The sequence below is a fragment of the Mirounga angustirostris genome, unplaced genomic scaffold, assembly GCF_029215605.1.
Source record: "Mirounga angustirostris isolate CCGP_5_RB_7025 unplaced genomic scaffold, mMirAng1.0.hap1 SCAF_6, whole genome shotgun sequence".
Taxonomy (NCBI): Eukaryota; Metazoa; Chordata; class Mammalia; order Carnivora; family Phocidae; genus Mirounga; species Mirounga angustirostris.
Window position 1 is genome coordinate 37,094,977 of NW_026991714.1, and position 13,038 is coordinate 37,108,014.

A 13,038-nucleotide genomic window follows, 5' to 3' on the forward strand; every position below is an offset into this window, starting at 1 on the left:
CATATAGTTTTCAACAGTCAAAAGTACTACTACAAGGTTGACAATGAAAAATAATAACCCTATTTTTCCCCTCCTCAGACACCTGTTGCCCAGATACAACTCCCTTCAATTTTCTTTTGTTATTTACCTCCATCGTGCTTAAAAACATGTTACTACCTCTACTTCTAGATTATCCAGTTTGAAATTTATTCATTGACTTGCTGCAGTGGAAGATAAGGATTTGGGTCTCTTACCCCTTTGTTCTCTTCTCTTTCAGTTTCCTCCTCCTCTTCTCCTACAGTAAATACATCCTTCTCAGGGCCAACTCTGTCCTTTGTAACTGTGCTTATTAGTTTATGTTCTATTTATTTTCTTATGTGTCTGTTCCTTCTATCAGACTGTGCTGTACTCATCACCGCATACCCAGTGTGTAAATCAGTGCCTGATCCTTCATGGGAACTCAAGTTTGCTGAACGGAATTAAAATGAAAGTCATCTGCCAGCGTAAAACTTTGGAGGTGCCATCTGTAGACAACCATCAGTACCATGGGAATAGTAAGTGACACCACCAGGGTTAGTGTGATAAGAATAACTCAGAAATTCAGAAACTACTTGTCACCAAAAATAGATTTATGGACAAGAACAGATACTGTCAAATTTAACATATCGGAATTTCTCCCAGCATTCAAGTCCCAGAAGTGTTGCTTTGAGCCACTGTCATGAGGTAAGCTGCTCAAGGCTTCATCCTCAGCATACCAAAATGTAGTATTTATAGCTTCCCCCTGGATCCACTAGCAAGGCTTAAAAAGAAAAAAAAAAAAAAAAAAGCCCACTAGTTATCTGAAAATAGAATTCAGCAGCTCAGATAAAAGCTTTTACCCACTTCAGCACAGGGACAAACCAAGGCTCTGGGGCAGCAAACGCAAGGTCAGAGAGAATTTCCAGTGCCTTTAATGTCGCTGTAGACAGGGAGAAGGCAAGTAGCACCTTGGCCACCGCTTCCTCTCACAGTCGGGGAAAGTTCAGCCTGGGACCCCTTCCCCTTGAGCCCTACTCCTCGTGATCGTCAAAACTGTAGTAAACCAACATGCCACGTATAAACTATGAGGGGGCACTGTTCAGACCTCAAATTTGCTTATTACATCTTTATTCGTGTTCTGTCTTTTGAGACATAGTAAGATGCTTAACAAATAAATGCTTGCTGAAGGAACTGAACCATCAGGTAAGCAAAACACAACACTGGAGTGTCTGCTTAGGAGAATCACTAGTACACTTTCCCTGAGTCTCATGACTTTTAAAAATTTTTTGTTAAGACTATTTTTGGGGGGCAGTTAAAGGTTCACAGCAAAACCCAGGAGAAGGCACAAAGAATTCTTCCTATCTCCCTAATGACTTTTGAAAACTTTTTATGTTGAGATAACTTCATGCTCAAGAAAAATTGTAAAAATAGTACAAAGAAGTCACAAAAGTGCTTCAATCAGATTCCCCAAATATCAGTTTTCCCCATATTTGCTTTACGTTACCATTCTTTCTCTCCATATAGCACACGTAACAACTTTCTGATATATATACATATGATTTTTAAACTTTTGAGAGGAAGTTACAGAGTGTCCCCTAAGTACTTCCAGGTGTATTTTCTAAATACAAGGACAGTCTCTAACATAACCATAGTCGAATGATCAAAATCAGGAAATTCACACAGATACAATACTATTATCTAATCTATAATCTATAGACTTCATTCAAATCTTGCCAGTTGTTCCACTAATGTTTTTAACCAAAAAAAAAAAAAGGAAAAAGAAAATGAGAAGGTTTTGTGCTTTAGGAAGAGGAATATAGCAGTAAAATAAATACTGATCGAAGATGGGACCAATATTAATAAAGGGAATATTAATAAGCAAATATACTCCAGGTAAAAGGTAATGAGGTGTGAGCTAGGCTGTGGCATTTAGATTTAAAAAAAAAAAAGGGATAGAAAGAAACATTGCAGAGGTTTCCTTCATAGGAACTGGCAGCTGAATTTGAGAGAGAGAATTAAATTAAAAAGTGGAACAGTCAAAGGAACTCCAAAATTTTCATTCTGGGTGAGTGCAGAATGATGAAAACATAAACTCCATTGGACAGCCAGGAGAAAGAAGTTTGCATGAAGGAAAATGAGTTCAGTTTTAGAAATACTAGGCTTGCAGAAGCAACAGGCAATCCCAGTGGAGGAAAGGAAGTGATGTGAGGGTCTGGAACTTGGGAGAAGGCCGGGGAACTTGAGCTATGTGTGTAGAGGAGCTGTTTCTGTTTACTCTCTCACTATGAACTCAACCTCCACAGACAGAGGGCTACAAACAGGATCCTGGAGAAGTCTATACTTAAGCAATCTGTCAAGGAGAGAGAGAGAGAGAGAGAGAGAGAGAGAGTGTGTGTGTGTGTGTGTGTAAGATCCTGTATTAAATAAAAGGTTAGACAAAAAGATCTAGCTAGCCCTGCCACTTCTCAGATTCAGTTCAATGACTGCAAGTAACTAAAAGATAGTGATCATCAGAGTTATGCTTAACCATTATTCAATTAAAAATTAAATGCTAAGAATTTTTTTATTTGGGGGACAGTATTTCCAACAACACTAAATTAAGTTAGAAAACAAAGAGTAGTTTTTGAATACCAATGGCAGTCACCGTGATTGACCCTGAAGAGACCTGAAAGTGAAAAGGACATGGCGAGCCCCACAGGGCCAGGGAGGTGAGGAGAGAGCTCTTCATTTCCAAAGCTTATCATAGTTCTCCAAATCCTATTATGTCCAGATTCATGTACTGAAAATAGCTTAGTAAATTAGATTTGTAGGTTGTGGTCTTCGTTCTCAACTATGTCCCAGTACAAAATTTCCTCCATGTGTAACTTTTTATAAATATTTGGAAATAAATGACATATGTCGGGGTGCCTGGGTGGCTCAGTTGGTTGGGTGTCCAACTCTTATTTTGGCTCAGGTCATGATCTCAGGTCATGATCTCCTGGGATGGAGCCCCGAGTCAGGCTCTGTGCTCAGCAAGGAGTCTGCTTGTCCCTCTCCCTCCGCTCCTCCCTCTGCTCCTCCCCACTGCTCGCTCTCTCTCTCTCTCTATATATATATAATAAATAAATATATAAATACAATCTTTAAAAAAAAAAGAAATGAAGTATGTCTTCTAAGTAGAGGATGATTTTCTCACTTGAAATGATGGTTCACCTCTTTTAAAATTTCAACTTCATTACAGAAACACAGAATTCAACCCACAACTCAAACTTCGATTAAGACCACTTATTCAATGCCTCCAGCATCCTGAATGGTGCCAAACTAAAATGTTTTCCTAAAGGAAAGGGGAAAAAAAACTGCTGGTGCAGAAAAGAAGAAAGAACTTGTGGGTAGTGAACATTCATAAAAACAGCCAAGCACAACTAAAAACTTGAAGATTAAATTTATGTGTAACTTTCCATTTTCCAACTAGAAGCTCTCAATAGTGACCGATAACTAAAACGTCCAGCCTTTTCCAGGGAAAAGCCAGGATACAGAGGCAAAGCAACAGAACACAAGAGGTGATAAGAAAAGCAGACAGGAAGAAGAGAATTATTAGAAACAGCACAAGTAGGGGTGAAATGAACAATTAATTCTAAACGAGGACAGAGAAAAGCCCTAGCGTAAGAAAAACTAAAGACAGGACACTGTTTTCTTCTGCTAGGAAAAAAGAAAGCCACTTTTACCTCAAGAAGCAATCTTAGTACCTCACTCCCAGGTGGGCAATTCTGGGGCTGGGGCGGAGGGTGGTAAAGCTCTAAGCATGCATCATTAGTGCCTAAGTACATGTCATCAGGTGGGAACTACTCTAGAGTTATTCACAGTTACTGGGAAAAGGTGACCTGAAATTTGGTCCCCATTAAGTTAAGTAACTGATTTTCACTGTATTAATTTTATTCTACTTTATTCCACCTTTTACACCAAAAAAGTATTATAGAAATTTAAGCCTCTTAAAGTTCACTTTTAAATTATGGATAAAGCACTTGAATAATGAAAATCTAGACTATATAACTTGAGCATTTCAATATGTTGGATTTAAAGGAGTAAAATCTATTTCGTGTCTATTAAATGGTATTTATCTTAAATGTGAATTTATTAAATTCTTAAAACTACCTGATGAAAATGCTTTTGTTGCAATTATGCAAAGGATTATTAGGCCAAAATTCTAAATTCTGTGGGCAACTGCTTTTTTCGATTAGTTTTTAAATTGAAGAATACATTCACGTTGTAAAAACCAAACCAAACCAAACCAAAACAAAATTAAACACTTCAAATAGTATAATGAGACGATCCCTCCCTACCAGAGGCATTCACTGTCAACAGCTGAATAGCAACTCTATGGCAGTCACCGTGCTATAGAGAACCAATGGTCCCAAACTACTTCATTTGTTCAACAGTCTGTCTGTGTTCCACTGATATGGGATACTTAATCATACACAAGTCCCCAAAGACGTCTGGATTTTCTAATCTTTCCATAGACCTGGTCCTGCCCTCATACTACACTGTTTTAATTACAGTAAGCCTTGACATCTGGCAGGAAAAATTCCTCTGTCTCTTTCATCTTCAAACTATCCTCGCTGTATTCAGTTATCTTTACTCTCCCAAATGAATTTTAGAACCATTTTGTCAAGTTTCCAGAAAAGCCCTCCTGGATATAATGTAATTGCAATTGTGTTAAATTTATAGATTAATTTGGGAGAACTGATGTCTTTGTAATTTTGAGTCTTCCCCTCTATGAGCACAGTCTCTCTTTCCATTTATTCAGGTCTTTTATGTTCTTTAATGAAGCTTTATATTTTTTCTTCATACAAGTCCTACACATTTCTTGTTGAAGGTTTATTGCGAGGTACTTTATAGTCTTGCTTCTGAGAATAGTATCTTTTTTAAAAAGTTATATTTTCTATTTATTGCCAGGATAAGGGATACCACTGATTTTTCTGTAGTGATTTTGTATCAAGCACTGGTGTTATATGCAACTGATGAATTATTGAACTCTACATCTGAAACTCATGATGTAGTATATGTTGGCTAATTGAATTTAAATTAGAAAAAAAGATTGCTGAACTCTCTAAATTGATGGTCAACTCAGTTTCTTGGGTTCTCTATGTAGACTGTTGTGATGGTTAACTTTATATGTCAACTTGACTGGGCTAAGGAATGCCCAGATAGCTGGTAAACATTATTTCTAGGTATGTCTAGAAGAGATTAACATTTGAATGAACAGATTAAGTAAAGAGGATTGCCCCCACCAATGCAGGTGGATGTCATACAATCCGTTGAAGGCCTGAACAGAACAAGAAGCGGAAGAAGGGTGAATCTGCTCTCTCTGCTTGAGCTAAGATATGCATCTTCTCCTGACCTAGGGACATTAGTGCTTCTGCTTCTTGGCCTTTCGGACTTGAATAGTGACTGGATAGATATCATCCTCCCCTTCCCTCCCATTTGCAGACAGCGGGACTTGGACTGAGTTGACCCTTGGCTTTCCTGGTTCTTCAGCTTGCAGACCATAGACTATGGGGCTTCTCGGCCTCCATAATCACGAAAGCCAGTTCCTGAATTGAATCTCCTCTTACAGATTGCTCTGTATAGCCTATCGGTTCTATTTCTCTGAAGAGAACCCTGACTAAAACAACCAACAGTCATCCCAGTGGATGATTTATAGTTCATTTTTCAATTAAGTTTAGAACATTTCCAAACCTTTAGAGTCTGGGACACAGGGAAAAACCCACTCTAATGGCTCACGAAATAATATAAGACTATGGGTCTTCTTACACGATCACAAGGAGGGTTTTCAGACAAAACTGATCCTCATTATGTGCTATGTGCCAGAAGAGGCCTCAATTCTAAATTGAAATTCCTGACATCATTGTTTGTGGTTAAAGGGATCGAATGAGGAAGTATCATTTTTTCCTCAAAGCATAGGATACATTTGTTTTGAATTTTACTTTATTTATTTTTTAAGTAGGCTCCATGCCTGGCGCAGAGCCTGACGTGGAGCTTGAACTCTCTCAGATCAAGACCTGAGCTGAGATCAGAGTCTGATGCTTAACTGACTGAGCTACCCTGTTTTGAAATTTTTAACTAAAACAGCATTCAAAAACTACTTCTGACAGACAACCAGATATTATATGCCTCCTGATGGAAGTAAACATCACCATTTGTGAAGTATTTCTTGTCAAGCAAATTCCAACTTCAATCTGATGAAGTTTTTTTTTTTCTAAAGATTTTATTTATTTATTTGACAGAGAGAGAGATAGCGAGAGCAGGAACACAAGCAGGGGGAGTGGGAGAGGGAGAAGCAGGCTTCCCGCTGAGCAGGGAGCCCAATGTGGGACTCGATCCCAGGACCTGGGATCATGACCTGAGCCGAAGGCAGATGCTTAACGACTGAGCCACCCAGGCGCCCCAATCTGATGAAGTTTTAATACCTACCTACCAATTAACAGGAAATAGAAGGGACAGAGGAATACACAGGATATAACTGGCAAAATCAAAATTGTAGCAAACTCTACAGGGCAAATAATCTGGTATCCTCAAAAAATAAACCCCAAAGAAAAGAAAAAAGAAAGACGGGGGAATCTGTAAATAAGAAGAAATGTAAGAGATATATTGACTAATTGCAATCTAACTGAATCCAAACTGTTTTTCAAAAATCACTTATGAGATAATTCAGAAAATTTGGTAACTGTTTAGATATTTGATGGTATTAATGAACTGTTATTAATATTTTAGGTATGATAATATGTAATTTTTTTTACCAAAGAATTCTTTTATTTTAGAGAATAATTTACAAATGAAATGATATGATATCTGAGACTTGCTTCAAAATAAACCAGCAGGATCTGGGAAATAGCACAGGGAAAATAGCATTCCCCATAAGAGTAAGATAGGTTCATGGGGCTGAATTTACAGGTTTGATATTTTCCATAATAAAAGTTTTAGAGGGAAAAACTATTTCTGAAATTATAGTCTCTACAACTTATAAAAACTTGTGACTTTAATTTTGTTGTTTTAGGATGTAAGGAAAAACAGAAAGGAAAACCAAAATGATGTATTAATTATAAATATATTAGGTTTACACATAAAATTACTAAAATATTATCATTTTTAAGTGTTGGTAATTTTTCTCATAAATAAGTTTTCCCCTCATCTCTTTGATAATCACTCTCCCTATTCAGATGTCATTTTAATAATACTCTACAAGCTAGCATCAGAAATAGCAGGTTAAAAATATCTATTATAGGGCGCCTGGGTGGCTCAGTTGGTTAAGCGACTGCCTTCGGCTCAGGTCATGATCCTGGAGTCCCGGGATCGAGTCCCGCATCGGGCTCCCTGCTCGGCAGGGAGTCTGCTTCTCCCTCTGACCCTCCTCCCTCTCATGCTCTCTGTCTCTCATTCTCTCTCTCTCTCAAATAAATAAATAAAAATAAAATCTTTAAAAAAATATATCTATTATAAAGGAATCTAAAACATGGGGTGTAGGGAGCTATATGTAAGTACTAATATATTCAGCATGGTGTTTTAAAAGTCAAAAATAAAACCTGACAAGTCTATGGCTAATAAGGAAATGGGTCATTAAATGTATACACTAAGTAGGATTTTGGAAGGCCACAAAGATTTTGTAACACTATTTTAAAATACTTATAAAATTTGTAATCTTAACACCTAGTACATAGAAAGTACAGGTATAATGTTCATGAAAATGCTATATGGGATAAAGCAGAATATAAATAACTTTTATGCATATTATAGCTACAGCTACATTAAAAACAGATATATAAAACAAATAATAAAAGGAAATATAAAGGAATTTTATGTGAGCATGCTGGAGGAGTGTTTACCCTCTATGAAATATTTTCCATAGTTGCATACTTCTATTTTTGAAAATAAACTTAATATTTCACAAAGTATATAATAAAGGACATCTAAAAATGTTCAAGAAATGTAATCCTTTAACCCCCCAAATCTAAAATATTACCATTTCAACATGTCATCAAGAAAAATTACTGGGATATTTTACAGTCCTTTTTCCTACTAGTTGTTGAAATCCGGTGTGTATTTTCCCTCTGCAGAACATCTCACAGCAGACTCGCCACGTTCCAGGAGCGGCTGCTATACTGGACAGAGCCCGTGCAGAGAGCATACACTGTAGCCTTCAGACATTCCTAAGTGCTGCATTCCTACTATATGCCAGCATTGCTCTGGGGACTGTCAACAAGACAGAGTATCTGCTCTCAAGGAGGTCATGTTCTAGATGGGGAAGACAGACAGCAATGAGCAAACCAGGGAGACTTCTAACGGTGACTGAATACCTAGATAAAGACGCTAGCTTCGCCCTAATCTTATGTTTCATGGCAATGTAGCTCACTATCAGGTTACAGGATTATCACACTCATCTTATAAATATGAAACCCGAGGCCTAAATAATGATGTACATTTCAAACCTATCCCATTTGCAACAGTTGACATACTATTTGAGGAGGTGATCTCTTAATTACTGCTAATGAGATTGTAATCTGATGTCACCATTTCAAGAACTATTTGACTGTGTCCAGTAAAGGTGAAAATACACACACCCTATGATCTAGCACTTCCACGCTGGGCACACACATACCCTACTTTACCTCTCACTTACTAGCATACGCTTAGTGAAACAGGTATAAAAATACTCATTGTGACATTGTTTATTATAATAGCAGAAATACTGAGAAAACAGGTATCCAACAATAGAATGAACTGATAATGTGTGACAATCATATCATGGGAACAGAACACTTAAATAGCGTTAATAGTTCAAATGAATGAAAGGGAACCATAATGTAAAAATAAAAAGATCTAGAAAAAATGCAGAGTGGAAAAATACATGTTGTAAAATGATAAATCACCTATGATTATATACATTTTAAAAAACATACAGACCAACATTATATATTATAAATGTATCTGTACAGTAAAAATATTAGGACAGGAAGGCCACACACCAAATTATGACCCTAGTGGCTTTGATGGTGGGAAAGAAGGGGATGGAATTGGGAGGGCAAATAATGGCAACTTAACTTCACAAGAAATGTCTTCTTTCTTTTATTAATAAAAAATCCTAAAGCAAATATGTTAAAATGTCAACATTTGTCCATTCTTGCTAGTGGGCATATTTTCTTTTTTTGTTTTTTAAGATTTTCTTTTTTTTTCTTTTTTTTTTAAAGATTTTATTTATTTGAGAGAGAGAATGAGAGAGAGAGAGCATGAGAGGGGGGAGGGTCAGAGGGAGAAGCGGACTCCCTGCCGAGCTGGGAGCCTGATGCGGGACTCAAACCAGGGACTCCAGGATCATGACCTGAGCCGAAGGCAGTCGCTTAACCAACTGAGCCACCCAGGCGCCCTAAGATTTTATTTTTAAGTCATGCTCAACATGCTAGTCTACCTACTGAGCCAGCCAGGCACTGGTGGTGAGCGTATTTTCTTAAAAAATATTAGTTAAAAAATCCTTTTCTGAATAAACCCCTCCCTCCGAAATTGAAAGTAAGTTCTTGCTCAAAGTCCCTAGTTAAATGCTTTCTCCAAAGTCACCAAAATTCCAATCAAATAAGACATGAAAGCAGCACCTCTGCCTTTCGTAATCTGTCTATGCTACTATCTACACTCAAGGTTGTATCTTTTTTAAAGATTTTTAAAAAGAAAAACGTAAGCTACTTCTGCCCAAGAGGGCATTTTCTCCAACTCACTGTCCTAATTTGGAGTGAAGCAGACATTTAGATTAAGGACACTGATGACTTTTGCTTTTATCCTTATAAACATTCTATCCCTGTAGTTAAAATCTAATCACGTTTAATTTTCCTTTTTTTTTTTTAAAGATTTTATTTATTTATTTGAGACAGAGAGAATGAGAGACAGAGAGCACATGAGAGGGGGGAGGGTCAGAGGGAGAAGCAGGCTCCCCACCGACCAGGGAGCCCGATGCGGGACTCGATCCCGGGACTCCAGGATCATGACCTGAGCCGAAGGCAGTCGCTCAACCAACTGAGCCACCCAGGCGCCCCACGTTTAATTTTCCTATTAAGTCTTTAACAGCAGCATGCCGTGCCCATTACTCCTTTAACAGGAAGAAGCTGTCTTCCAGTGTAACAGTGATAATATAAAAGGGAAAGTGGGAGGAAAGAGTTGCTCGCTCAAATATTGTTTCTTATAATTAAGGCTTAGTTCCTTTTTTTAAAACAAGCATTACTTTTGAAAAAGATCAATAATGTGGTTGTATGCATACTAATAAAAAATATCCCCCTAGTTACATACATAATTAGTTACATACAATACATAATTTTGGGAAGTAAGGAATAAGAAAGGACATCTTTCTTTTTTTTTTTAAAGATTTTATTTATTCATTTGAGAGAGAGAGAGAGCGCACAAGTGGGGGGTAGGGGCAGAGGGAGAGGGAGAAGCAGACTCTCCGCCGACCTAGGAGCCAGACGTGGGACTCCATCCCAGGACCTGCAGATCATGACCTGAGCCGAAGGCAGACGCTTATCCATCTGATCCACCCAGGCACCCCGAAAGGACATCTTTTCTCTTAAAATAATAAGTGGTCTAGATTAATCTGTGGGGAATGTTAATTTACTAACATTGGATTTATCAATAATCCATACATACTTTATGTATCTTACTAATAGTACTTTGTATTTATAAGGTGCTTTGTGGTTTTTTAAAAAAAATTTTTTTATCAGTATATCATTTGGTGCTCAAATAATGCATTCACTGAAGCCGCAACCTCTAGCCAGAAAGGTCCTCAGATGGGCTGCTTGAAGAGCTATGCATTGGGTTTAATCAGCAAAATGGTCTGGGTACTGAACTACCACTTACTGCAAGTTTCCTAAGGAATAAGCTCCAAACATTTGCCTTAACTTTTGACAGATAACAACACTATCTATTTGTAAGGTACAATCTAGTATATAACCATGTCACAAATGTTTACTTTCTCATTTATGTGGTATTTTAGAAAAGTATTTTATAGCATATAGTAACATATATATTAAGGGCTTTAGGGTTTTCTCTTCTAGAAATCCTAAAAATCAACATATAAACCCAAGAAGTAAGAAGTGAACGGACAATGCAGAAAACTGCTATTGGAAAATAAAAAAATAGTTTATCTCATAACATTTAAAATAAGCTATTGCATTCTTATGCTTTTTTCCTAAGCATCAGTACAGAAAGTTAAAATCTAGAAGAATATTCTCCTGCACATTCTGGTAATCTAGACAGTCTTTTCTTATTTAAATAAAGACCAAATGTTTTCTAAGCATTTAGTTTTACTGACACATTATATCTGGAGTCACTCTATAAGGAAAAATGCCTTTAAAAAAAAAAAGTTTTATTTATTTAAGTAATCTCTACATCCAATGTGGGGCTTGAACTCATGACCCAAGATCAAGAGTCACATGCCTCTATGACTGAGCCAGCCAGGTGCCCCCCAAAATGCCTTTTTTGCTCAGAAATCTCCATACACCTGTCACGTATGTTCCAATGAGGTATACAGAACAGGGAGTGGAGTTTACCTGGCAGCCTTGACAATAATTTCCGAGAAGCGTATTAAAAAAGTAAAAAATGGCCCAACTACGGATTGTTAAATAATGTTGAAGGATGACAATTGTATTGTTCCCCAAGTACACTCTGATGTTCAAGAATGTTACGGTGTTCTAAGAGTACCCCAGAGGCTCAGAGGCGTCACATGGGAAAGGCCAGTTACTGCCCTCCATGAAATTTACCTAAAATATGGTCAAAGTACTTCATATATACAGAAACTTAATTCAGATTTAGTACTTTTGAACTGTTAAATTTTTCCTTAAGTTGTTTATATTTTCAACTTGGGGTTTCCCTTAGAATTATGTTTCATTTCATTACTACCACCTCCAAATTTGCTTTGGTTTGATCTAAAATGGTCATTCAAGTGGTACTAGTGTTCTAGGATTTATATATATTGGGTATTTTCATAAGCTTCTACTGGCTGTATTATTTCTTTTAAAATAGAGAAATTAAAATACATGCAGTATTCTAAGTGGGATCTGATAAATCCTGAGCAGAATGGAATAATTAATTTTTGACTCTGACATGTATACTCTAGCTTATACTGAAAAAAACTAGCAACAGTACCAACTTGCCCAGCTACACCATAATCACCAGGTAATCATTTCAATTAAATTCTCTAAGAATGAGGGGGTGCTTTATTAAAAAAAAAAAAAAGTCAGCTGGGGCTAAGAAGAAAACAAATACTTTCTAAATAATATGAATCAAAATTGTACCGTATGGCTTAATAGAAAGGTTCTGGATAAATTATGCTTAATTGCAGGAAAAAATACATTCATTAATAGTTATTAAAATCTGCCTATGGATGAAGATAAGGCAACATTAAGCAAAACTACTATTTTTCAGTGAACTTGACAGTTTCCTGAGCACTTTTTCCTTTCTCTCTGGGCACCCACTCCCCACTTTAACCAGTCAATGCTGCTTAGTTTTTCTTGCCAGCTTCCCACATTAAAAGAGAAAGAGATTTGACCTCAGTTATTTATATTATTCACATTTGTATATATATGATTTCCAATGTTGCATTTAAAATCTCTTATTCTAATTGGAAACATCTCATCCTTGTTTAAAGCTTTAAAAATATAACCAAACAACTGGAGTGTTTGAACAAAAACCAATCTCTCTGACAACAGGAAAAAAAAAATGGGTAAGGAGTACCATGTTTGTTTAAATTTATTTTAATTTCAATGGTGTGATTCCTACCAGGAAAAATCCAAGATAAGCAATGAACAGTTTATTTTGGAATTGAGAAAACTGGAAGTAGGGGGAAGCTCCCCCAAACCCCAATCAAACCAAAAAACAATCCTTTTTTCCCTATCTCCCAGGGTGTACAGATGGCCTACAACAATACAGGAGGAGACCTACTCAACGTGAGGGTGATAGAGATTTATCCCTGGTTGCTGCCACAGTCATGGCCCACATCGCTTCTCATGAGCTTCTTGCAAACCCTCAAAA

General features: G+C 37.0%; 1 protein-coding gene across 4 annotated transcripts in view; it reads right to left on the minus strand.

Moving 5' to 3' along the window:
- The window catches only part of LPGAT1 (lysophosphatidylglycerol acyltransferase 1), an 83,992-nt gene that overhangs the window by 18,639 nt on the left and 52,315 nt on the right, over positions 1 to 13,038 (minus strand). The window contains exon 7 of one of the 4 annotated variants that reach the window (XR_008506270.2): positions 7,994 to 8,265. The exons of 2 other annotated variants lie outside the window; for them this stretch is intronic. Coding sequence is in view for 1 of the 2 variants with exons in the window: in XM_054507972.2 (XP_054363947.1) it covers positions 10,389 to 10,575 (187 nt within the window). In the remaining variant the exon portion in view is untranslated. Of the gene's footprint in view, positions 1 to 7,993; positions 8,266 to 10,360; positions 10,576 to 13,038 lie in introns of those variants that run through there. One more of the 4 variants, XM_054507972.2, reaches the window with a different exon arrangement.